Source organism: Falco biarmicus, chromosome 10, assembly GCF_023638135.1.
Source record: "Falco biarmicus isolate bFalBia1 chromosome 10, bFalBia1.pri, whole genome shotgun sequence".
Taxonomy (NCBI): domain Eukaryota; kingdom Metazoa; phylum Chordata; class Aves; order Falconiformes; family Falconidae; genus Falco; species Falco biarmicus.
Genome location: NC_079297.1, coordinates 516,889 through 541,990, shown reverse-complemented (window position 1 = coordinate 541,990; position 25,102 = coordinate 516,889). Strand labels below are relative to the sequence as shown.

The 25,102-nt window shown below is 55.3% G+C and overlaps 1 protein-coding gene across 1 annotated transcript in view; it reads right to left on the bottom strand.

Moving 5' to 3' along the window:
• CHD6 (chromodomain helicase DNA binding protein 6) overlaps nucleotides 1-24,328 on the bottom strand; it is a 56,126-nt gene extending 31,798 nt beyond the window's left edge. Inside the window, 15 exon segments of the mRNA XM_056353254.1 lie at nucleotides 494-704; nucleotides 1,198-1,453; nucleotides 2,245-2,388; nucleotides 4,053-4,229; nucleotides 4,663-4,906; nucleotides 5,544-5,665; nucleotides 5,983-6,117; nucleotides 6,391-6,477; nucleotides 7,922-8,039; nucleotides 8,377-8,435; nucleotides 8,924-8,989; nucleotides 11,862-12,011; nucleotides 12,544-12,682; nucleotides 16,879-17,378; nucleotides 24,091-24,328. Coding sequence (XP_056209229.1) covers nucleotides 494-704; nucleotides 1,198-1,453; nucleotides 2,245-2,388; nucleotides 4,053-4,229; nucleotides 4,663-4,906; nucleotides 5,544-5,665; nucleotides 5,983-6,117; nucleotides 6,391-6,477; nucleotides 7,922-8,039; nucleotides 8,377-8,435; nucleotides 8,924-8,989; nucleotides 11,862-12,011; nucleotides 12,544-12,682; nucleotides 16,879-17,378; nucleotides 24,091-24,195 — 2,513 coding nt within the window. The 5' untranslated portion in view covers nucleotides 24,196-24,328.
• Between the last annotated feature and the right edge of the window lie 774 nt (nucleotides 24,329-25,102).

The window sequence follows — 25,102 nt, the reverse complement described above, 5'->3', positions numbered from 1 at the left end:
ATGAGAGCAGGGTCACAGCAGGGCCCAAACTGGCTGTGGCTTACAAACCCCTTCTTGCTCCTTCCCCTGGGCTGTGTGTGGGCATGCAGGCAGCTCAGACTTACGGGCAGGACCTGTGCACAGGTGGAGGCTCAGGCCTCATCAGCCTGTGTGCACTGTGGTTGTTCCCAGAAGTCATTCCTCTTATGATGGCAAAACCATGACCTCGTCCATGGCACATGCATATGGGGCTCATGGGAACCAGGACCAAGGGAAGGGCCTATTCCCATTTGGTCACTCCTACGACTAGCCCTGGGCAATGCAGAAGGGACAGGTCACAGCTGCCCAGCTTTGGGGTCTCTGCACCCATCGGTAGTAGCCTGTAACTTGGATCCTTTGGTACGTGAGCACAGAATGGCCAAATCCCCACCCTGGGCTGTTGCTACTCTGTGTGTACAGTGCAGGATGGAGGTGATGTGGAGGAGCTGTGGTGAATGCTGAAGCCTGTACTAACCGCCTCTGAATGAGATAGTCTTCAAGGATGTCCAGGCAGCGCACCATCTGAGAGAAGATGAGGACCTTGTGCCCACCAGCAATCAGCTTGGGAAGCAGCTTATCAATGAGCACCAGCTTCCCGGCCGCCTGGATCATTGCCTGCAGCTGGAAGTCTGGTGCCTCTGGGCTGTGTGTTTTACGAAAGTCTTCCAGGATCTTCTCCTCTGCCCCTGCCAGGTGAGAAAGGACGTGAGCTCTTGGCAAGGCTGGCAGTGAAGCTGCCCCCAGCCTCCCATCCAGGACGACAGCAAGCCACCACACAAGGAACAGAACCCATGTAGCTGATCATGTCTAGGGAGGCTGGCTAGAGACCTCCAGAAGCCCCTCCACTCCTGTGACTCTACTTCTTCATGGCTTGCACCAGCTCTTGGCAGATCAAGCCAGGCTGGGATGTTGGAGAGGGTCCTGTGCCAGAACACCCCCAAATATAGCAAGCCTCACAAGACCCTGAGGTGCCCACCAGCAAGCAGCACTTGCAGGGAGCTAGTTTGCCCCTCAGGGCAACAAGGGAGATCACTGCATCCTGTGCTGGGCCTGGATGCACAACCCCACCAGCAGCACATGGCATAAGGGTCTAGGCTGGCTCCCAAGCTACGTGAGCTCTGCAGGTAGTGACCAGCAAATGCTGCAGTGTCCCCCACACCTGCTGTGCACAGCCCTCACCGTTGATGAGATACGGGTGATTGCAGCACTTCCGCAGCTCCATCATAGTGTTGATGAGGTTGGGCATATTGTGCTGGTTGGCACCCTTGGAGAGGAAGGAAAAGTTCTTCTCCAGGATGGCCCGGTAGTATTTCTTCTGGATATTGGTCAGCTCCACCTCAATGATGGTCTCCTGCTTGGGTGCCAGATTCTTCTCTACATCATCCTTCAGCCGTCTCAGCATCATGGGCTTCAGAATGGACTGCAGCTTCTTCACCTGCCAGAGCAAGCGTAGAGATTCACTGCCCTCCCAACACAGCAAGCACGCGCTGACAACAGCGGAAGGGCCTGCAATGCTACAGCCTCCCCAGGCTGGAAACCCACTACAAATGACCCTGAAGCACCTGCTCTGCTGACCGCCAGGACAACTTCAGAGTCTGACTTCCTTGGGGCAGGCATGTGAGGGACCAGCCCTGGGCCATGAACTCCACACGCTTCTGCTGCTGGCAGCCTTGGATAACTGCGTCTGCTGCAGGACAGCTGAGCTTTGATAGCAGCTGAGATGATGCTCCATGTGCCCGTGCCTGCTCCCTCAGAATGACGATCTTTGTGCAATCCCCACTTAAGCCAAATGGCAATTCAAATGGCAGTGAGACAGCCCAGGGGACTGGGCTCTTTTCCATGGCCCACGCTCAAGGGTAACTTTGGAGGACGGCTCCCCAGGGGAACCTGACAAGGGTGACTGACACAAGGACTTACTGATCTCCTCACTCCCCCTACACTCCTGCTGGTTTCAGGGACAGACCAGGTAAGAAAGCCAGATGAGCTGCACTGCGCAGGCACGCAAGGGGTTAGTAGGGAGCTAGGCAGGGAGCAGACCACTGCCTTGGCACAGGCTGGTCTCCCCTCTCCAAAGCAGCGTTGGGGGCTCTGTCACAACTTTGCTTCTGCAAGCATAAGGAGTCCTATTCATTTCCATGAAGCACATGTCTGAGTGTGTGCCTGGCTTGGTGACTGCATGTCCCAATGGCCTGTGCTAACAGTCACCAGTGTCACTCTTCTAGGTACCTGCTCCTCTGTCTTCAGGTCTCCAAACTCCTCCAGAAAGGCTGTCTCTGAGGGGAACTGCTGTGGCTCCAGGAAATTCAGGAGGCTGAAGAGCTCCTCCACCGAGTTCTGCAGGGGGGTCCCTGTCAACAGCACCTTGTGCTCCTGGGTATACACAGAAAACAGGTTGAGGGCTCAGATCCACCGGCTGGGTCCAAGGTGTTCCAAGAGCGCAATGCTCCTTGTCTTCCAGCCTCAGGAGCACTCTGGGTGGCCTGTGGGAACACACACTCCCCGAAAGGCTCCCCTGGCCATGGTGCCAGCCCTGACCCAGCCACTGCCACGCAACAGTCTTGTGGCTCCCAGGATGCTCCCCTGGATGTGGCCCACTCCAACAACAGCCAGAACTGAGAATCCCACACCCTCCCAGGCTTCAGCCCTGCCCTGGCACAAGACCCTCAGGCAGGGCTGTGCTGGCACCGGACAGGGATGCTGACAGAGCCCAATCCTCTGTGCACCAGGGGGAAATCCCTCTTCAGGGATTGGGAACATGGCTCAGTGACATATGACACCGAGGGGCACCCAGGCACCTGCTTCTAGGGTCAGCATGAGCAGGGTGCTCTGAAATCAGCGGGGGCACGTATGACTCTGTCAAGTGTGCACTGGGAAGAAGAAGGAGCTTTTATTAGAGGTTCACTATGTAGTTATGTGTGCAGTAAAAGGAGACAGGGGTCCAGACAACCCCTCCAAGATCTGGGGGTGTGAGGAGCGGATGACCCCTGAAGAGGAATGCACTCCCCTGTGCTGACACCACAGGCTCTGGCTTCAGGCACCATCAGGTGCTGCCTTCTGAGGTGCACCAGCCACTCTGTCGCAGCAGTGCCAGAGACTCGGGTGCTCACTCACTGCTCAGGCTAATCCTCCTGTCCAACCTAATGCAAAGAATGCCCCCAAGACCCACCAGCTATGAAAGAAGTGCAATTTAAAGGTGTGAGGTTCCCACAGGACTTGTACAGAGGAAGGCGATGGTTACGAAGTGGGGCCAGCAGCAATCCTGCTTTGCCCCAGGGTTCTCACAACCCAGCAGGGACCTGCATAAGACACAAAGTCAGGGGGAAACATATGGGTCTTTGGGAACTGGAGATATAAGACTAATAATTTTCGGAGGCCTGGCCCAGCTAGAGTGTGATGGAAGCTGGGTAGGGCTGGGAGATCCAAAAGCCTGATGGTCCTCAGTCCAGTGAACAGCAGCACTGCCTTTCCCAGGGCTGGAAAGGAGCTGGACATCCAAACACATTTCTCAGAGCAGCTCATTGATCCCTTTTTCACCACGCACAGTCCTGTGCCCCCATCCCTGGCACAGACTGGTCTCATATTTGCAGAATCCCAAAAAAGCTTCAACACTGCAGTCCTGCTCACTGCAGGGTACAAAGCACACCACGGCCAGAGGATGCTGTGCACGGCTGGTCAGCAACTGCCCCAGTGTCCTACAGCAGCCTAAGCTGTGCTGCAAGGCCAGGCAGGGCTCTGCCAGGGAGTGCACACAGATGGGAAGGCATGGGGGCGCTTGGCCTGCTGTGGGCTAATATTCCACTTCAGCAAAAAGGAGTTTGTGATGGCTGCAGGACACCAGTGCCCCCCATCCATCAAAGGGCCCCGGTCACTGGCACTGCTTCAACAACCTGATGGGTCCTGGATGGCTTTCCCTCTGACAGGGAGCTCTCAGCCCTGGCACTCGGCCTAAGCAGTTTGCAGTGGCTCCTGACTGCTAGGCATGGCCATCTCTGGCCCACCCTGCTCTCACATGAACTTGGGCAGGACATGCTCACCAGGGCCATGAGCTTCAGGCCCTCCAGGAGTTTGCAGTTCCTGTTCTTCAGGCGATGTGCCTCGTCAATGACCACGCAGCGCCACTGGATCTTCTTCAGCTCTGGACAGTCAGCAAGGATCATCTCAAAGGTGGTGATAACCACCTGGAACTTGAAGATCCCAGGGAGAGGGTTACCCTAGGGAGACATAAACCATATGGAGCGCTTGACTCCTGCAGGGTGGCAGGACACTGTTGGCATCAGTGTTGGCATCTGGCTCCTAGCTGGGATTTCCCCAGATTAATCTCTCTCAAGCAGCAGGCAGGTTCCTGCAAGCCTCCTCCCTGGCCACAGGCTTCATCTCTCCAAACCAGACACTGCTTCAGGGCAGACAAACAGGACTGCACAAGAACTGGGGCTGGGGTTCTGCTGCATTTTCCCCTTTCTGCATGAGTTGGGCCTGTTCTTCACTCATACACAGTGCACCCTGAGCCTATGCCAGCAAAGGTCTTAAAAGATCACCTTTCCCTCTCCAGATGAACCACGAGCTTCACATGCAGCTCACTGCTTCCCAAGCAAAAGAAGCCAGAACTGGGGGGCACATCCTGGGAGTGTTGTGTGCATCAATCACCTGTGTGTCCCTGTACACCATCTCGTACTGCTGGATCATCTGCCGGCTGATCTGGCTGCCATGGTATACGATGGCATTCATCTCTGTCCAGGTGCGGAACTCCCTCTCCCAGTTGGTGATGGTGGAGAGAGGTGCAATGATGAGGAAGGGGCCATGGATGCCCATCAGGAATATTTCTGAGAGGAAGGTGATTGATTGGATTGTCTTCCCCAGCCCCATCTCATCAGCCAGGATGCAGTTCTTCCTGCAGAGATGGACAGGTACAGGTGAACACGCTCTCAGGGGCAGGAACCACCCTGTCAACAACTCCTCGATGGGATGTCAGGCACATCACCTCCACCCACATCTCTCTGACCCCGCAGCAAGGGGGTCGAGGGCACATTGGTACAGTGGCCCAAATTGGTCTGGCTAAGCCAGACCATCCAACTTCTTGCAAGATGACGGACTCAAAGTTCGTGTGAAAAATGCTGTCCTTTGCGTGCACACTAGCCAGTGAAAGATGCATCTGACAGCCTGCTGCAGCTGAGAACATACATATTCCTGCACTCCTGCCACAGGAATGGCTCATCAGTAGCCTGGCCAATACCAAAAATCAGGTGTATCTTAGAGCCATAACTAAGCCCTACTGTCTCCAACACTCATCAGCGTTTACTGATGAGAAACATGCCTAAAGACTCAGTTGCAAAGCTAAAACAAACACAATTTTCCTGGCAGCTGCCTGCCAGCTCCAGCACTGGGAAGTCTCAGTGGCCCCTCTGTCAGGCCCCCAATTTGTCATCTCTGCTCCCCCAGCTCTGCTGCTCCCATGACTGCACACACCAGGGTGGCCCCACTGCCAGCAGGACTCCTCACGGGAGCACAGGGCTCCAGCCCCTCCTCACCTGTTATACCAGTTAAAAAGCAGCCAGTTCATTCCCTCCAGCTGATACTCCCGCAGCTGGTTGCTGTTCTTATACTCCCGGGACTTCTCCAGTTTCTGCCAGGACTCAGATGCTGGGCGCTCCTAGGAGGAAAGAGCAGGAGCAATGTCCATGGAGAGGAAGAAGCTAATGCTCAGCAAGGCCAGACCCTGCTTCTGGGGCTGCACATCAGGACAAGACTTCAGAACAGTCACTAACAGCTGATTCACAGCAAGGTCTTGGCCTCTGGATCCCACCCTCAGATCCTGCTAACTAACCCAGCCACAGGGGAGGATATGGGGCTTGCAATGCAGCAGCAGGGACAAGGTCAGCACTGCTGGGCCTTGGCAAGACACAGACAGTCCCTGCCTGCCCAGGGCAGCGAGCTGCCAGCTGGGTACGTTACCTCTGGGTACGTTACCATGTGCTTGATTTCTGGAGGGATTTGGAGGGCTTCAAACTCTTTAATCTTCCCTGGGTCAACATCCTCCTCCAGCTCCCAGGTGCTCTCCTCGTAGGGCAGTGAGCACCACTTCACCAGGTAGTGAGTCACCTCCTGCAGTGCAAAGAGACAGGCTCAGGGACAGCGCAGGGCTCATGGCCACTCAGCCCCAGCTTAACTTCGACCGAGAGCGAGTCACAGGGACAGTCAGCGGCCCTCCATCTACCCCTGTGCCAAGGGGTGCCCATGGACAGGGCTCAGGCTGCAAAAGGCTAGTAAGGCCTCAGGGTGCTCAGGAACAACCTGCAATGCACACTGTGGGTCTGGGCCTCCTGCCAAGCCTCCCTCCCTCTTCCCGTGGGGCAAGCAAGCAACGCAGCCACTCACTTCCCCAGTGTCAGGATCCTTTGTGTGAGCCACCTCCAGAATTCGATCTACCTCCACATAGTCGGGGTTGAACAGATCCTCATCAGGCTGTGACAGCAAAGAGTAAAAAGAGTTAAGTTCAAGGTGATTACAGGGTTAAACAGATGGTGGGAATGAGTAAACTGCTTCGGGGCATCTGTCCCCAGGATGCTGCTAGCTGTGCACAGCACACCAAGTGCCCTGGACACAGGTACACTGACATCTGTCTCTGGGCAGGGAAGATGCAGGAGCCCTGCAGAAGGCAAAGCTCTTGCTTTAGAGCAGCCGTGGGTTCCATGCTGCGCTTGCTGGGAGGCAAGAATGGCCTCTCCAGCCCATCTGGCCCCAAGCTTATGTGCAGCATCCAGAGCTGCGACTGCCACAGCACAGAGCCACACACAGCACCCGATGAACTCCACTCCTTGTTGGATGCTTGAACTCCACATGAGATGACACCTTGCTCTTTGTCTCTGCCTCTCTCTCTCCCTCCCTTCAGCTTAACAGTCACCAGCAGCAACTGCTCATGAGGCAAGGGCTCATCCCCCTGCTAGGAACACCTTGGGAGGAGTGAGCTTTAGACTAGCAGTGGTCCTTGGAGAGACACTGTCTAGGATTTGGGAAGGAGCAAAACCAGGCTTCTATGTTCACAGCTCCCCAGGCCGCAGTTAGTCACAGGAAAGAGCATTTGCTCCTTGCTAAATTGTTAGTGGTACAGTGTGTGTCAACACATGCTGTTTCTTTGCATCCTGCGAAAGACCCCAAACACACTCGGGAGTGTGAAATTTGACACACACCCCCAGCTTTCCAACTACATCCACAGAGAAATTGCCTTAGCCTACTGGCCTGATTTACACTTGTAAGGGGCAGTCTGAGGAGATCCAACAACTGTCTCCAGAGTAGCAAGATAAATCATAGAACACCTTTCATTTAAACAAGATTAATCTGCTTATACAACAGAGTGGGCAGGAGCTGCCCTAAGCCCAACTATTTATAGCTCCCCCTCTCCCATAGCACTTCTGCTTCACCATGAAAGCACCTCCAGCACTGCATGCTGCCCAGTGAGCAAAACTTCCAAGGCCTGGCAAGTGACTTTTGTCACCCTGCGCATACCTCTGCTAGTGACACCATGGCAGTTCAGGGCACTGTCATGTCCCCTTGGCTCCAGCATCCCCACCTGCTCACCCTCTTGTGCTGTGACCTGGTTCAAACTAGCCTGGAAGCCTGAGGTCCTGTGCAGCCTCCTGGGCATTGCCACGGTGTCAGCAAGGGGACACAGGCAGTGCTCTGGGCAGCACCCCAGCATCACTGAGCTATGGCAGAGCTCAGGCAGGGCAGGCACTGCTGCTGCGAGCCCTGCCTGCCCACTCCCAGCCCTGAATTTTGATCCTGGAGCTGGTCTCACCTGGGCTGGGAGGTGTCAGAGGCAACGCTCAGCTCTTGGCCTGCTCAGTCACCACACCAGGCCCAGGTATGCCAGGGTCAGGCACAGCTGCCTGCTGCATTCAGCTCTCACCTCTGTAAAAATATGCTTCATCTGAGCCTGCTTGTTCCGGAAGCGCTTTATCTTCTGGGAGATCCTGGGGTCCTTCTCCAGCTCCTCCAGAGTTGCCCACTTACAGTGGAGGTAGGAGCTGCAGAGAAAAAAAATAATCAACAGAATGTGACCAAAGAAGCCTTTGGGCCCGATCCCATCCACCACGCAGACCACCAGGGATCTCCCAGAGAACATGCAGCCTATGCCTCGCCAAGCAAAACCCCAAACTGGAGGAAGATGTGGCCTGGGTCCAGGCCAAGACTGAGCACTGCAGCAGCAGCAGCTCTCCTGCTTTCCACTGCCAGGGCTGGCTCAGGACAAGGGCAGCAAGACAGGGATGCTGGGGCTGGGACAGAGATGGGAGCGCACAGCCCTCCCTCCCGCATGCATAGGGCCCACTACCATGACACAGGGCACCACAAGACTGCACGTACAAGTTTCTGTACTTGACGTAGAACTCCTCCATCTCAAATGCCAGGCCTCCAGGATGTGCCTGAAACCAAGGGAAGCAGAGTTAGTGACAGAGCCTGTGCAGAAACTGCTGGGGGCATCCTCCATGACCTGGGTGCAGACAGGCATCTCCTGCCTGGCCACACGCTCCAGGCAGGCTGAGCCCCATGGATTTTGAGGATGGCCAGGCACTTAGCTTGCTGTCTGCCCTGGAGGCTCAGTGGCCCTGGGGAATGTGGTGTAAACCCAGCCTTAGGCATGGGGGACTTAAACACCTCCTGAGCATCAGCCCAGGCCTGACTTTTCTCCAGAGGCTTTCTGGTGCCCAGGGCCAAAGAGGCATCACGTTGATCTCCAAACCCAGAAAGGTGCCCAGCCTGGGCATATGCCAGCAACACCATGCAAAGAGCAAGGAATGGCACGGCAGCACTGACTGCTGCTACATCTCATGTCCCTGCTGCACAAGGCAGCCAGGTCCTGTCTATCCTCTGCCCAGGGACCTCCACTGCCACCGACACCTTTGCCACTCACCTCCTTCTGCACCATCCTGGAGGCAAGGATCTTCTCAATGATATTGGCGTCATCCTCGGGAGGCTCCTGGGGACAGGAGAGCAGAGTGCTGTCTTCCCAGCTCGTTGTGTGGCTTGGCCTCTGGCACCTTCCCAGCACAGAACAGCTGCTTGCTCCCCCTCCCAGCCCACCAGAGCAGGCAGAACCAGCACAGTGGGAGCTGGGACAGCTGTGTTTGGGGAACCCTTTCTGGGTGCAAGGGTGCAGGTGCTGCCAGCCCAGCTACATTCACCCTCTGCCTGTGCTCCCCTGGCCACCAAGGCCACAGCACAGTCACGTTTAGCTGTGCGGGTCCTTCCATCTAGACCAGGGCAGCCAGAGAGGGTGGCAAGTCTCCCAGAAAAGAGGAGGAAGCTTGGGCACTTCTGCCCTGAGACTCAAGGAAGGAAATATGCCAAAATGTGCACATCTCCTGCTCCCACCCACTCTCCATGCCAGCTCTCTGACTTACCTTGGCATTTATACAACCCTATAGTACTGAATGGCCCCAAGGGCCCCAGCAGAGCAGGGAGTGGGACTATCAGGCCCCTGCCACAGGCATTCTCTGTTGCTGCTGCCTGTCCGTGGTCAGCCTCAGCCCCATCACTGTCCACGCAGCTCTTCCCAGCAAGCCCAAAGTGCCGCTTCCTTCCCTTCACAGGCTTTGACTGCCATGAGGAAATCACCCCATGAGGCCCGCAGAGACCTTCTGCTGGCCAACCATGGGCTCCCACCCCACTCCCTCACACTGAGCACACAAGCTTTGCTGGAGGTGGCCCTAACACTGCTGCTTCCAGCTCCAAGTCGGCAGCCCCAGGGCAAGTGGGGAGGTCAAGACTCTACTGGCCACATGCTGTGGCAGGACCAGCCCCACCAAATGCCAAGGGATAAGAGAGATAGGCTTGTGCCTGTCTGCACTGTAGCAGAGAGGCACAGAAAGACTAAGGGGAGAGGACAGACAGCAAAAATATGGAGCTTGCTTGAGCATTAGGAATATCAGTTCTACCCTGGCTGGGAGATGGTATGGCAGCAGGGGGAAGAGCAAAGGGCAAAGCAGAAAGGAGAAGTACTCTATTCATCCCCTTCAGACAGAGGCAGTCTGTTCCAAGGCAAAGCAGCCCTGCGATGTTCCTTCACAGACTAGAAAGACCCCTCCAAGAAAGGCATGGGGCAAGCTGGGGAGGGACAGACAACCAGGACATCCCACATCACTCATCCAAAAGGGTCTGGGAAAGCCTAGGTGGTGTCCAAGGCTGCAGCAACCCCTCCATGCCCCAGCCCTCAGCTGACCTGCTGCCTCAGCACTCCCCCTGCAGTGTGGGGCAGGATGCTGGACACAGCACGGCAACACAGTGAGCAGGGTAACAGCAGCTCTGTCTGGGCCCCTCCACTGCAGTCCTGTGGCCCAGGGTGGGATTTCTGCCTTATTTGGAGAGCTCTGCCCCACGCCAGAGTAATCTGGCTGAGGCGGAGCATGCAGAGATGCTTCTGCTGCAGCCACTGTGCAGTGCCTGTTTCCCCATGCCCAGGCATCCATCCTGGCTCTGCTGGGCTCCAGCTTGATTCTGGCCACAAAGGGTTTGTGTTAACATGGCCAGGGGCACAGTGCTACCATCACAGCCGCTGCCAGCACCCCTGGGCTGGGAGCTCCCACACTGACCCACAGTCCAGCTGGCACACACAAGTCTGTGGCTCATTGCTGGCAGCCTGTGGGCTGCTGGCGGAGCCCTGCACCGCCCCACAGCGCTACTGAGGAATGTGGCTAGGATACAGGGGGGAAAGCTGCAAGTCCAGGCCATGGGGAGAGCTGTCCTGAGGCCTCAGCACTCCTATCTTGCCCTGTTGGGTCAGTTCTGACCCTGGGAGCAGCAACAGACGGGCCCGGCCAAGCCTGCTGGCAAGAGGCCAGAGCAGCCACTCAGCGGACAGCCTTGCTGCCATCAGACACCAGCCTTGATAATTCATCTGGAGCAGGACAAAATGAGGTGGAAGTCCAGGACTAAGACAAGAGCAGGGTGGCAGCATGGACACATGCCAGAGGCAACCCATTCCAACCTGCTGTTCTGGAGAGATTACTGCCAGGAGCCCAGCTGGGACACAGCACTGGGCAGCAGCTGAAGCAGCCCAGGCAGCATCTCCTGTGGGTGTGTGACAGCCCTCTGGGCAAGGCAGGGAGCACCAGGCCAGGCCTTATTTACTAGCTTAACAACAGAGCTGACTAATACCCACACGGAAAGCCTTGTGAAGATAGGACTAACGAGAGACACAGGAACACTACGAAAACAATTATTGACTATTATTACTATCTGGCAGCTTTGTCAGCAACCAGAGAGAGGGAATGAGATGCAGGATCCAACAAACAGAACAGCAGGAAGGAGTTGCCAGCACCCACCAGGAGCCAGCAGTGAACCAGTGGGCAAAGGCAGGTCAGTGAGTCCCAAACTGCAGTGACACTGGCTGGTCCCTACCACACTGTCTGGCAGATCAGTTTGGCTGGCAGGTGTCAGGCTGGACATCTCTACACTCCGAGGTGCTGATGGAAAGCAGCAATGTGGGCAGAAAATGAGGATCTGGCACCTACAAAGCCCTCAGCTGGCAGAGCCAAAATAATAGACTAACCTCACAGACAGGAGCTACAGAGACAGGAGCCGCAGGCAGGCATGGGCAAGTCATGCCTTCAGCCTTCAGGGACATGTTCCAGACGCTTTAGTCTACAAGCAGGACAGGGACAGTAGGACCTGCAAACCTCTTGTCCTTCCCTTTGTGCACTCTCAGTCCCTGCACGCTCCCACACAGGCATGCTCTCACCCCAACCTTGTGCTGGGATCCCCCACTTCCTCGAACCTTGGTACTGATACCCTTGGGACACCCTGTGGGGAGGCAGGAGGCCCCAATACCCCAGTCCCACATCCAGCCCTACCTCTGCCTGCCATGCCAGAGTAGAGGCGGAGAGTGCGGAGGTTCGCCCAGCTCCCAGCACGGCTATTGTCTCTCCATCATCATCCACCACCTTGAAATCCAGGTCCTCATTGTACTTCCTCCTCTTTACTTGCCGTCCTGAGCGGCGTTTCTGTGTATGGGATGAAAAAGGCAGTCATGGGGAAGATGGGCAGACCAAGTACCTCCTCTTTGCTTGAGTGGAGGAGAGGAAGCCCCAGGGCTGCCTGTTCTTCAGCCCACCCCCTGCCCCATGGATGGAGGTGGTGGGATAAACCCACTGCCATGCCAAAGTCTCCATCAATGCCTGACCCACACAGCCCCATCAGCCCGAGACCTGAAGCACAGGAGCTCTGTGGAGATATGGGCAGCTCTCCAGCCCTGTGGGGCTGCCCTGCCCTGCCGCACTGTGCCAGGAAAGAGGAGCTGCCAGGAGCCATGGAGGAAAGGGAGACTCAAGGCTGAGGGATGTGCAGCATCCAGGGCAGCAGCGTGCACCCAACCCAGGGCCACCAGCTGACTTTAAGCAGTCTGGCTGGTAGACCTTGGCTGCAGCCGCATTGCTGAATGCACTCTCTGATCACTGCGTCCCAGGGCCCAGCTCTTCTACTCAGAGGCAGCCAGGATTTCCTCCACTGGCAGTCAGATGAGGGCTTCAGACATACCTGGCTGTCAGCCGACTCCGCAGACTCCTCTGGGCTCTGAACGGATGGGCTCAGGAGATCCTGATCCAAATCCAAACTGTCCACTGGTATCTCATTTTTCCTCTTCCCTTTCTTCTTCCTCTCCACAGGGGTGTCCTTGCTGCCAAGACAGACGACAGACCGACAGTTAGATCTTGTTCTAGGGATCCCAGAAGAGAGCCACCAGGCACCCACACAGGGCTCCGCTCCCACTGGATCACCCAGAAGCAGCTCACAGCTCCTAGGGCTTCCCCCAACATTGGGGATCCCCAGCGAGTGATGCTCATTAATCACCATCAAGTGTTTCTCCATCCAATTCCAGTACATGGGGATGAAAGGGTCCACCTGCCCCAGCCTGGTGTGGGACAGAAAGGAGCTGGGCGTTCCTACCAGTCAGAGGAACCGCCCCACAGGGGCTGCAGGAGACAGGGTTCAGCCCATGGCCAGACCTCATGGCTCCTTCGGCATGGGAGGTCTGGCTGCATGAGGTCAGGATGCTCTGGATAGTGGCTCAGGCATGGTGATGAGCCAGGAGTAACCAGGCCAGTCTCTCCCCGCCAGGCAGGGTGACCCCTTCCTCAGATCGTGAAGTCTCCACAGTGAAGGCAGGTCCTGCACTGGAGTGCAGCAGCCTCTGCCCCAGCTGGGAGACCAAGACAGGGACCTATATCCAGTGCAGGCACAAGGAGGATCTCCCCACCAACAACGCCAGCAGGCCAGGACAACAAGGTACCTGCTTTGAGCATTCACAAACACGTCCAAAGTCAGGAGTATAGTTCAGCAGCTCCAGAGGCAACCTCCTTCCTGGCACCCCGGAGACAAACCTTTTAGCCCAGTCTGAGAAGCATCAGCCATCCTGCCAGCCACGACTGGTGTGTGCCACAAACCCTGTCAGATCCTGTTAAACTTTACACCAGTGTTAAGGCAGAAGTTGCTCCAGCTTGTGGCTTGTCTTCCCTGAGCCACAGCACTGAGTCCCCTCCCAAGACAGCAGCTGAGCAGACACTGGTCTGTGCCTTTGGCTAGAAGGAGTTAAGCCCTGTGATTGCCATGAACTCGTGGAAGATGCAGGTCCCAGATTCCCACTGGCACAATGGCCCACCATGGTGGTCACTGCTGCCTCCAAGGGCTTGCCAGCAGGCTCTGTACCACCAGGCAACTGTCCTCCATGCTCAAGTCATGGAGGGGATTTGAGCCTTGCTCCTGGTGAATCCCACCATCTTCCTGCAAACATAGAACGTGTGAAGATGCAGTGCAGCCCCATGGTATGCTCTTGGGGTCCGGGCCACCCAGCACCCTGTGGCACCCTCCACAACATGCCTGCCCAAGGGAACATGCCCAGGACTCACCAGGGTAAGAAACAACTGCTCTCAATGTGCCCAGCCATCCTCACCCTCTGCAAGGAACACCATTAAGGGCAAGATTTCAAAGAGCTGGTGCCTGCCCCTGGCCTGAGCAACGTCCCCTTCCTCACTCAGAGCCCCACCCATCCAGCCCCTCCACATTCCCCACCTGCACAGCAGCACAGAAACAGTTAGTTTCAAAGCCATGTTGAGGTTTTACTCTCGTTTCATGAGAAAAATCACTACTTGCCTGGGACCAGCAAAAACCAAGCAGTTAAGTCTGCTGTTCAGGCCAAAAATGCCCTGGCTGTGCACCCACACTTCAATTAGAGGCCCTGAAAATGTACTGCAAGCACTGCTTCCACCTGAGCAATAACTCCCAAGATATTGATTTGTAAGTCACAATTAACAACGGCTTCATTCATGAACTAGTAGTTAGCTATGATTAGAAATAATTTAGAAAAAATTATGCCACCATTATCTGTCACTTAGAGGACTCCCAGCAATCATTTCATCTGCATGGAGTGCTTACTCTGCCTGCCACTCGCCTCTCCCTCCCCATGCTGCCAGGGGCCCCCAGCCCACCTCCCCGTGTCTGTCCCAGGCTGTGGGCACAAGGGGACTCATGGCCCTGTTCCCTGCAGAGCTTCCACCTTGACACCCATGGGTGCTTCCACCCAGGGGCTGTTCCTCCCACGGATGGGTTTGCTGGTGGCTGACCCTGAGGCAACAGTCCAAGGAGAGGATCAAAGAGGGGCTGTGGAGGTGGGGAAGCTGCAAGCAGGACCCATGGGCTGGACCTTCCAAGCAGCAGGGGTGGACCTAGGTCCTCCTGGAAGATGCACATGCGCGGGAGGAAGCACCACAGGCTCAGGCTCCACTGGGACAGGGCATCAGGAAAGTGCAAAGCTTTGTGGCCCTCCCAGACTACCACATACGGTTTCTTCTAGCTGCATGTGTTATGGAGTTATACTAATTGGTCTCTTTTGCATGAAGCGACCCCTTCATTAGGGATCCACATGCTGGCCCCCAGTGCAGCAAGTGGATCCCTCTTCAGCCCTACTCCTGGTACCCCCAGACCCTGCCATGCCTTTGCAGGAGGGACAAGGGTCTCCAGCTCTGCAAGCTGGGGTCACCCCACCACAATCCCCCCGTCTAGCAGAGTGACTTGCCCACCAGCGACTCATGGCAGGTCACTATCATGGACTGCTTTTAGTGCCCAGCCAAGCAACCCACTAGAGTGGCAACAAGCTCCAGGACAAAAGCCACGAGTGCCTCCAGGAGCCCAAGCCTCCATAGTCTGCCCTTCCCCAGGTCTCCCCTGTTTTGTTCTGGTCCCAGAGAACCATGAACTGCCCGTATGGCAGTTTATTACTGGTGGAGCAGAGGTGTCATTAGGAAAAGCTTCTAGCTGCATCCCTCATCCCAGGATGCAACTTGGTGCCCAATGCTGCATTTACATGGGCTTCATCCTTCCCTTCATGCAGCCTGCAGTGCCCCGCCTTCCCTCTCCACCTCCAGTCCCTGTGCTGCAGCCCTCCCTGAGGCCTTGAGGAGCCCTTCCCTCACCCTCCAGACACTGTCTGCTTGATCTGTCCATCCCCATCTGCTCCAGCTCACCAGCCCATGACAACACAGCTTGGCTTCCGCATGTGCAGAGCCCCAGGCTCGAGGAATACCAGAAGTGACAGTGCTGCACAGCTCAGGGACCCCCCTGGGGACATGGTGCCCAGCTCTCACCCTGCCAAGCTCCCCACCAGCCTGGCAAGGGAGCTGTGCTGCTCCACGCCTTCTTCTGTTCAGCACCAGCCCGTGCCAATGGCACTAATGGCCACCTTGGCGCTGGCTCCGCAGCCCTGGCCTCTCCAGGATCTGGCTGTCAGCAAGCTCTGAAGAAGCAGGGCTGTGAAAGACCCAGGGCTTGTCCTTGCCCTGCACACGTGTCCTGCAGGCAGCCATGGTAGAAGGGAGCTGGGTCCCACAGGCCCTGGGACACGCACTCTGGTGACCATTTCCAGGAAAGTGCCCTCAAGCAGCTCTACCAAACTAACAAAGAAAGGTTTTGATGAAAAATTTCCAGCTGGCTCCTGTACTAATTCTGCTTTCAGTAGAAATATATTCATCCTATGCATTATTTACAGTACATGAGGAGGTCCCAGCTCCAATCAATAGGCCTGCTTTGTACAGGACTCTCCAAAAGCACTTACTCATCAATCCATGACAGTAAACCAAGCAACGCTGGTGCTGTTGAGACCTGCTCTGCTATCTGCACATATTCCCAATTAAAAAGAAATCAAAGCTAAGAAATCAGAGCTTCTGGCCAATCACCCTGTTAATTAAAAGGATGAACAATTACCGGAGGCAGTGGCATTGGGCTGTGCAGCACAAGGGAGTCATCAGGCCTCCCCCCACTGCTGGCCCAGGCTGCCAGCACAGCTCTGCAGTTGCAAGCAAGGGACAGGTCCTGCTGCCCAGCAGAGGAAGAGGAGACAGCATGTACTCCACCATCCTCCCAAACCTGAGCCAAAGGAAAGCAGGCTACCAGCCCCCAGGTGTGCAAGGACCCGTGCTTGCACAAAGAGACCAGGGTCACATTGTCTCACACACATACCCTCAGCCCAGGCCCTCTGACACACAGCATCTCACTGTCCTGGTGAGACACCTCCAAAAGGTCCCTCTGCCCACCCAGGACACTTGGCACAAAGGCCAGGCCAAGGAGAGGACACCACTCTTTTGACCTCTTCTGGATCTGAGGTTTCACAGGGTCTCATCCCAAAAAGGGCACCTGCCTGTCCTGTCTCTGCATGGCTGGAGAGCTATACCTGGCCTCCTGACCGGCACATCTAGCCTTCAGCATGAAGAGCCTGTGCACCCTGCAGCATGGTGGCCCAGGGCAGCTCTCTTGGCTGAAGCTCCTGCGAACCCACAGCCCCATCCTCACCAGGCACAGAGACAAGGTCACACCATCACCCACCTGCTCTTCTTGAGTCTTGCTCTGGGGGCAGGCTCAGAGCCAGTCTTCTTGTCTTTAGGCTCCTTGGGGGCTTTGGGTTCCCGAGGTTTCCGGGGCTTCTTGGCCACCTCCCTCTGCTTGGGCTCCTTCGGTTTCTTGGGCTCCTTAGCCTTTTTAGGCTCTTTTGGTTCTTTAGGTTCTCTCCTCCTCTTTGGTTTCACCTCCACAGCCACTTTTTCTCCCCCTTCCTGTTCTCCCAGATCCTTTTTCTTCCGTTTCTTCTTCACCCCTGTGCCCCCGCCCCCACTGTCCTGCATCCCGTTCTGAGTGCCCATCCGCTTCTGGGGAGCCCGGTTGGGCTCCTCCTCCAGGCACTGGCACTGGCTGCCTGTGTCTGTGTCTGTCACTGTCAGCTGGTGGGGCACCTTGTTCTGCTCCTCGCTGCTGGCAAAGGGGTCCTCTGCCTTGCACTCCCAGGCATCCGACATTGGGGAGCAGCTCAGCGCTTTTAAGCTTGGCAGCTGCAGAGAGAACAGAAAGGCAGTGTGTGAAACAAATACCACATATAGAAATAGCAGGCGCTCTAAGGGGAACTGCAGCCCCAGTGAGGCTCCAATCCTGGATGCAGCGCAAGCAACATCCCTTGACATATGGGGGACGATGGCTAGTGGCCACCACACACAGATGCAGCTCAAAGGGTAGGACTCCCCTCTTCCCTGCCTGGTGGAGGCTGACAGGTTAGAGAGGGGTTTTGGTTCCCCACCAGCTCATGTAGGTCCAGGGCAAAGGCAGTGCGTCCCCAGGCACAGTCCTGTCTTTGATCGCACAGTCCACACCCGACTCTGCTGAGACCCAGAGTAACTGACATACCCAGGCCACTTTCTGCTTGTTGCAGCAGGCCCAAACAGAAAACGGCACAAAAAGGCCTAGCTCTGCTTGAGCAGCAGCAGGAGTGTCTGCAATAAGGAGCCCAGGCTCATGAGCAGCGACCCTGGCTCCTCGAGAGCAACCTGGGCCAGCAGAGCTGGCCAGGGAAAGCCCAGGAAAAGAGCTGGGGGTGAGATTTGTAAAGGGGACCAGAAACTTTCCTTGCAGCAGCTGCAAGAGGAGGAGAGAGCAAGCGATGCACAAAGAGCTGTGCAGAAGTGTAGCTGTGTGCAACAAGGACAGTGAAAGTAACATGTTGGGCTCTGCTTCAGCAGCTTTACCTGTTAGTTCCCATCCCCAGTGCTCTGGTACAGGCAGCACCTGCCTCTGCCTGCGCAGTTAGTCAGCTCACTGCACCCCCTCCCCTCTGCCTGTGATCAGGGGAAGGCGGGGGGGGGGGGGGGGGGCCGGGCACCGGAGGGCAGCTGAGGCCATGGCCAGCACTGCTCCCTCCTGGTACTGCTGAGAGCCTGCCGCTGCCCACCACCCTGGCAGCATGGGCAGTCTGAGTTACTCCTCTGGCCCTGCAGCAGGACAGCAAACCCAGCAGCCTTTGCAGGAGATGGCAAATTTTTCACCCACAACCACCTGATTAACTCCTCCTTTTAATGCACAGCTCAACCATGACCAGAGGGAAGCTGCGGCCAGCCAGACCCAGCCTGGCAGCTGGCTGGCAGATCAACACCAGACTGAGCCCAGCAGCATGACCAGGGCTGGAAAGCTGGTCTTGCAGACAGCTGTTTGGTGGCTGTCCCACAAGACAAGGCATGGGACTAAGCCCCCGCCGGGCCCATCCTGCCAGAGGTGACACCTCCTCAGAGGGAAGCTGTGGGGCAGCTGGTGAGCGGCCCAGAAGGCAGCAGGCAGCTGCATGCCTTTGTTGACGGTGGTAATGCTCACCCTGGGCCAATGGCTGCCCTGGGCCAGGGATGCTGGTTTCTTCACAAGCCACCTCCCCGGTGCTGAGGTACCAGTGCCTCCAGCAGCAATGCCCTGGCCCCTGGAACCCTAGCACTATTTGCCTCTTCAGACACCCCAGAGCTGCAGGAAAGAATGTAAATACTTACATCCTACGGGCTGAGGAATGGAGCTTATTTAGGGTGGTCTAGGCACATGGCTCTCTGTATGGTCAAATTTCTGATTTGAATTAAGATGGAAGCATTAAATGTAACAGGCTGCAAAGTGGAAAAGTACCCTCAGTCTCCCTGCAGCCATCTGCAAGTGGGTCTGCTGGCACATCTGGCATACGCCAAGCAGGCTGCACCAGCACCTCTGCCTGCATGCAGCCACCTCCAGCACTCTGCCCTGGCCCCTGCTGCTGCTCTACTCGACCTGGGACAGGGGTGAGCAGCTGTCCTGTCACATGGCCAAGCCATCGAAGTGCACCCAAGCAGTTAAGGGGAACCTGTTCTGGGCTGGGAAAAATTCAGCGCTACAGATGCTGCCTCTAAGCCCACACGCTGAGCAACACAATCAGTCCCAGCTTTTTGCATTTCTCAGATCTTGCAGGTTGGGGATCAGCTGGAACAATTTACTGCATTAGCTACAAAGCTCACAGACCCCCAAGAGCCTGAATCTCCTTTTGCTTCTGTGCTGATCAGCAGCCAAGTGCAGATACCAGATGGAAAGCAAATCTTCAGCACCCTGGCACAGCAGGAGGGTGAACTATGCCCTCCCAGCCACAGCTTGCAGCCTTAAGTCTGGCAAGGGCCTGCCCACTTCCAGGCAGATGACCCAACGAGCAACAGGTCTGGATACTACAATTCTGGTACCATCCAAGAGCAGCCGATATCACCGGCCCTGCCAGAGAAGGGTTCCCCAGCTCACCCACAGGACTGGACCAGGACTGGGCTGGGAGCGGTGCTGAGCACCTGGAGCAGCTCCATCCCCAACAGTCTGTGCCTGGGGGAGCTGAGCCATGATGGCCAGGCATGGATGGAGACCTGGGTCCCTCTCATCGCATGCATCAGCAACTCCCAGCAAACCAGCGTGGAGTAGGGAGTGCCATATTTCCACAACCACACACCAGCCAAGTGGTCCAAAGCTTTGCCCTGCCCCATCTGCTGTCTGGATCTGCAGCTCCAACCCATGCTACAGAGCCCAGGCAAGTCCCACTCCCCGCTGGCACATCCACTGCTTGGCAGGAGCCTCAGGCCCTACTGCATGAGATGGGCTGATAAAGCTGTCAGGAAAGCAGGTCTCAAACAGTGAGCTACTTTGTGGGGTCTGCCTCATGCTTGCATTGTGCTGCTTAGGCACATCAGAAAGGGCATTTCAGTGATTGCTGATGAAGACATCTTAGCCTGCCACAAGCCCTGCTGCAACAGAAAGTTAAATGCTTTACAGAAACAACCACAAGCTGTCAGGTTTGTGAAAATGCAAGCAATTCGGCTCCTCCTGCATCACCTCTTGGCTGCCAACAGCCCCTCCAGCCTCTAGGCAAGCCTGTCATGGTGGGAGCACCCCAGCACACTCCCCAGGCAGCACTGCAGGCCCCCAAATCCAGCAGCACCAGCACTTTGCCATGGGATGTCACATCAGACGTCACAGTCTGCTGCGTCCGGGAAGCAGTGTCTGTACCAGTCAGCAGCAAAAGCAGCCAGAAGCTTATGGCACAGGCCCTGCCATGAAAGGGCTATCAAACACCAGCCTGTGGCCAGGGCTTGCACAGGCAGCAGAAGCACAGAGGAGCATGGAAGCCAGGCTCCTCCACACCGACTGCGGGCAAGGTACTGTCAGACCCAAAACCACTTCTGCACCCAAGGCTGTTTTGTTTGTCTTGAGGGGAAAAGGTTCCATGTCATATTTTTACAAGTCCACAGCAAGCTCCTGCCACCCACACAGGACAACGCTGCCGAGTACAAAACTGCAGTCAGAGCTCAGCACGCTGCTGCAAGCCAGGGAATGGGCTTTTCCTACTTCCCCTTCATGAGGTTCAGTTTATCCTGGCTTCTTATCAAAAGGAAAAGCCTGAGAAAGCAGTGCCAGCATTATCTGTGCTCCTGCATGGCTTTAAAGCACACTCACAGCCTGCCTGTGACAGCCTAGCCAGTTCTTTGTGGCAGGCAGGAGCACACTGTCCCTGTGCAGCCAGTGCTGGAGCATCAGCTGCTGTCACTGTGCCGCGGGGAACCACCACCTCTGCTTCCAAATGGAGAGGAGAAGGGCCCATGTCACACTGATGCTGTCACACAGCACCGCAGGGAGCTCTGCTGCAGCAGCAACCTCCAGGCAGAGTGGCCTGAAACACACGTCTCCACAAGTCATCAGGCTGCCCATTGCTTGCCTGGGCTACTGGCCACCGTGTCTGTAGCAACAGACAGCAGTGACACTACCACGTTCAGAATCCCTTCACAGGGGAGAAACACATCCAGCTTCAGGAGCCTAAACCTGGCAAATCATAGGCCCAGGACGCTTGCTGCAGCAGGCTGCTCTGGATCAGCCAAGGGCTGCTCTAGGCCAGTGCTCTGACCCTGAGGGTGGGCAGGAGTGGGGCAGGGCAGGCAGCATGCTCTGCCTGCCTGTCTGCCCAAGCTGGCTAAAGCTTGGGAGCTTCAGCAGGAGGACTGCATCCAGACTATGGTAGTCAACAGCTTCACAAACCCACTTGCAACCATGGGTGCCCAAAGCACCCGGTGGCATTCAGTACTACAAGCTGAAAAAAACACTAACCTGGTTTAAATTGTGCTGCCCTCCTAAGTGGCTTCTATTCTCAAGGTGAGAGTGAGAAGGAGGATCTCCTTGTCATCACTCTCTCCCGTTCACTGTTTTGCTGTTCTCCACCATACCATTCCCCTGCAGAGCTCTCTTGGCCCAGCTAAGGTACAGGTGACAAGTCACGGTCTCCTTGCAGGCAGGCTGGGCTAGCTCTCAGACCATCTCCCTTACCCTTCTTTGCACCTCTTCTAACCCCATCAGCTTTGGGGTGGCAGCAGGAAAGCACGCCGTATCAGCCAGATACCACACAGCAGCAGGAGGGTTTCTGCTCTGTTCCTTCTCCCTTTCCTAACTGCTAAACATGCCTCTGGGACAACCTGTAGACAGCTGCCAAACCCTCCGTCAGCATTTTATAGTCTCCTCCAGGAGCAGGTTCCCTCATATGCATTACTTGGCACATCTTAAGACTTCTTCAACTGTGCCTTCTTCCCTGCTGCACACCTTGAAAGCAGAAATGTTTTTCCTGTACTCTGCTTCCTATTCTTTAAACAGTCACTCGTTTACAGAATGACCTCTTCTCAGGACAATGCTTAACTTCTTGAAAAGCATTTGGTGAGAAACTTGCCTAACAGTTGCTTGGGAGCCCAAGGGCACTGTATCAGCCCAGACCAATCTCATACACACAATACAGCTATCCTTAAAATCCCCAGCAGAGAGCAAGGACTAACTTCGCTGTACAAAAGCCATGCTATCCACCACTATGGTGTTTTCATAAATAAAGTGTCTATTATAGTTCCTAACAATTTACCCACTACCCAAGTAAACCTACTGATCTTTTAATTCCACATTTGCTACAGCTCCCCTTCCATGAACGTGGCCCTGATGGGTGACAACCCCTAACACTATTTATTAGTGATTCCCAAAATCTTACCAGGCTCCTTTACAATTCTAGAGTAAACACCATTGAAGCCTGGTGACTTGTGTTACTTTGCTCAAAAATGTGATGCGCCTGGCATTGGGGATGGCTCTGGGTTGGGAGCCTTCCTAACTGAGCTGTTCTGCCAATGTCCCTTTTCCACAAGCACTCACTTGACACCTCAACCACGTATTTACCCTGTGACTCCTCTTAAAGGCCTTTTAGTCCCAAGATATTTGGGGGAAAAAAAAACTTATTATCAAACTCTGTGTCTTTAGCAAGTGGTTCCTAAAAAACTTGTTAGAGATTTACTTTTAAAATCCCAGAATATGTGGGGGTTTTTTTACTCCAACTTTTTTTAACTAAAGAGAAACATAATTTTACATTCAACAGCCTCTTCTACACGTCTTCTTACATGCCCATCTAACCACACAAGTTTGTTGTTTCTGGGGTACTTTGGAGGGGAGTGGAATGTAAAGAGGATGACTTCTAGGTTTTGGTAGGTGATGCCCATCTCTGAACTTCTGATATCATACCAAAGCAGCCTCCAAACACCCAGTAAGCTTTTTATCCTTAGAGCTGTGTCTTTGCACTGTCTCTCAACTGGAATTTTTTTTTGGTGACAATTGCAACAATTTTACATTTTCAGAATACACTTTTATGTAACATTTGTACATTATTTTATTCCCAGAAGAATCTTCTATAAAGTACATTTCATACAGGAAAGCAAGTCCCTCAGCAACAGCTGGAATATGAAGTCTTGTCCCATGTGTCTAACTACTGTCAAAGAGAAGGTCGGGGGAAAAAAATGTTTAAAATCTCCCCAGAGAGCTATGAAGGCTAACAGTGAGCACTTATAATTGTATGACCCCATTAGAGGGCAAAGCCAAGGTCAAGGTGGGCCTTAATGGTGCGTTTCCTTAACTTAAAATTGTTAGTTTCATTTGTAATCCCCATTTGATTTGACTTCCCAGGTTTTGCTCAGGACTTCGGGGAAAGCATCACAACAAAATGGGAGGCGAAGCTGTGAAGCTTGCGAGATGCACCAGCCACCCTGGCCCACGAGGGTCATGCAGCACCCCTGACCCTCTCCAAGCCCTCCAGCAAAGAGCGGAGCTGGAATCACAGGGACCTGAAGGAACAGCTAAAAACTCCCACTTGGCATTTGTGCAGGGAGCTCAGGAGCAGTGAAGTTCAGCAGTAGCCCAGGGCCAGCAGGACTGCCTACAGTATGAGCCAGGTCCAAAACCCTCACCCTTGTCCTGCCCGCTCCAGGTACCTGCCAAGGGAACAGCAGAGAGGAACAAGGGGGAACAGCAGAGAAAGTGGGGAGGGGAAGAGGGAGGAAACTGGGAAAGGGCAGCTAGGACTACTGTGTGCCAGGATGACACTAGGACATTATGGAATGAGAGTCCTAAGGAGCAAGTGAGATGCAGAACAGCAGGTAGCTTTGGGTGAAGACAAGAGAAAACTGGGCCCAAGCACCTGGGAGAGGTACAGCAGAACAGGTCTGGCTTGGCTAGATGGGGCAGAAGATCCTACACCTTATGCCCAGCCAGCAGGGAACCATCACATACCCAAAGCCCTGCTCCCTCCACAGCCTGTGAGGCCACATCACATTCCCTGCCTCCAGCACTCCTGGGCTCCCCCCAACATGGCTGGGCAGCCCAGCATCATCATCCGCCCCGTAAAGACAGCACCAGTTGTACAGCTTGTGCACTTGCATGTGATACCTGGGAAAGGCTGAAGAGAGAAGCTCCCTGGACCCAACTGGCAGAAGTCACAGGCCAGTACTGCTGGGAGGTGTGGTGGGGATGAAGTGGACGCTGCATTTGCATTGCTGGGCAGAGGCCTCCTTGCCAGCCAGCATCACTCTTGATTCATACCCAAACCCTGGAGTACCACATGAGTTTGGGCATGGGAAGCGGAAAGGAACAACAGCATGATGTCTACCCTGAAGCCCATGCTGTGCCTCAAGGCCCTGCCCTGAGCCTTGCAAGCTTTACCCAAAGGAACACAACACCCCCAGCAGCACAAAACTCTGCCACAGCCTCAGGGTCTGAATGGCAGCTCTGACCTGCGAGGAGATCACAGTTTGAGCCCTTCTCCTGGTCATCGCCAAGAGCAAAGCCAGCTCCCCTGGCTACCAGACTGAGACGGCATCCACACAACACACTCTCGCTGGGCAGTGTGACCAAAGCCAGCAGCAATGCACATGCTACATGCCAACTTGCATGCAAACACCAGCACCATTTTCAACCACATTTGCATAGGCTGAGCCAGGCCTTCCTGCAGACCCCCAGGAGAAGTAGGACACCTCTGCAGAAGCATTTGGGTCTAGGGCACAGCTCAAACCCTGCAGAGGTCTGTCCCATATGTGGAGTATCCATGGGGACCCTGACTACAGGGGTCATCAGAGGTGTCCATGCTCTTGAGACAGAGGCTGATGGCCGGGGGCAGCCCAGCAACCCTGCTGCTCGGCTTCCCCCCACAGCATGGACCAAAGCCACCAGCCAGGCTGCCACCACACCAGGAGCCTGAGATGGGCACCATCACGCTGCTCTGCCTCCCCACGACGGCCACGCTGGCAGCCACTGGCCCAGTCTATCTGCACAGCAGGCTGCAGAGCCACACAATGGCAGCAGAAAAGGCAGCTGCTTCTATATGCAGTGTTTAACAGGCTGTTGAGCCACCCTCTCTGGCAGCTGCAGTCCCCACTGGCAGCGTGCACAGCATGGGCCATTG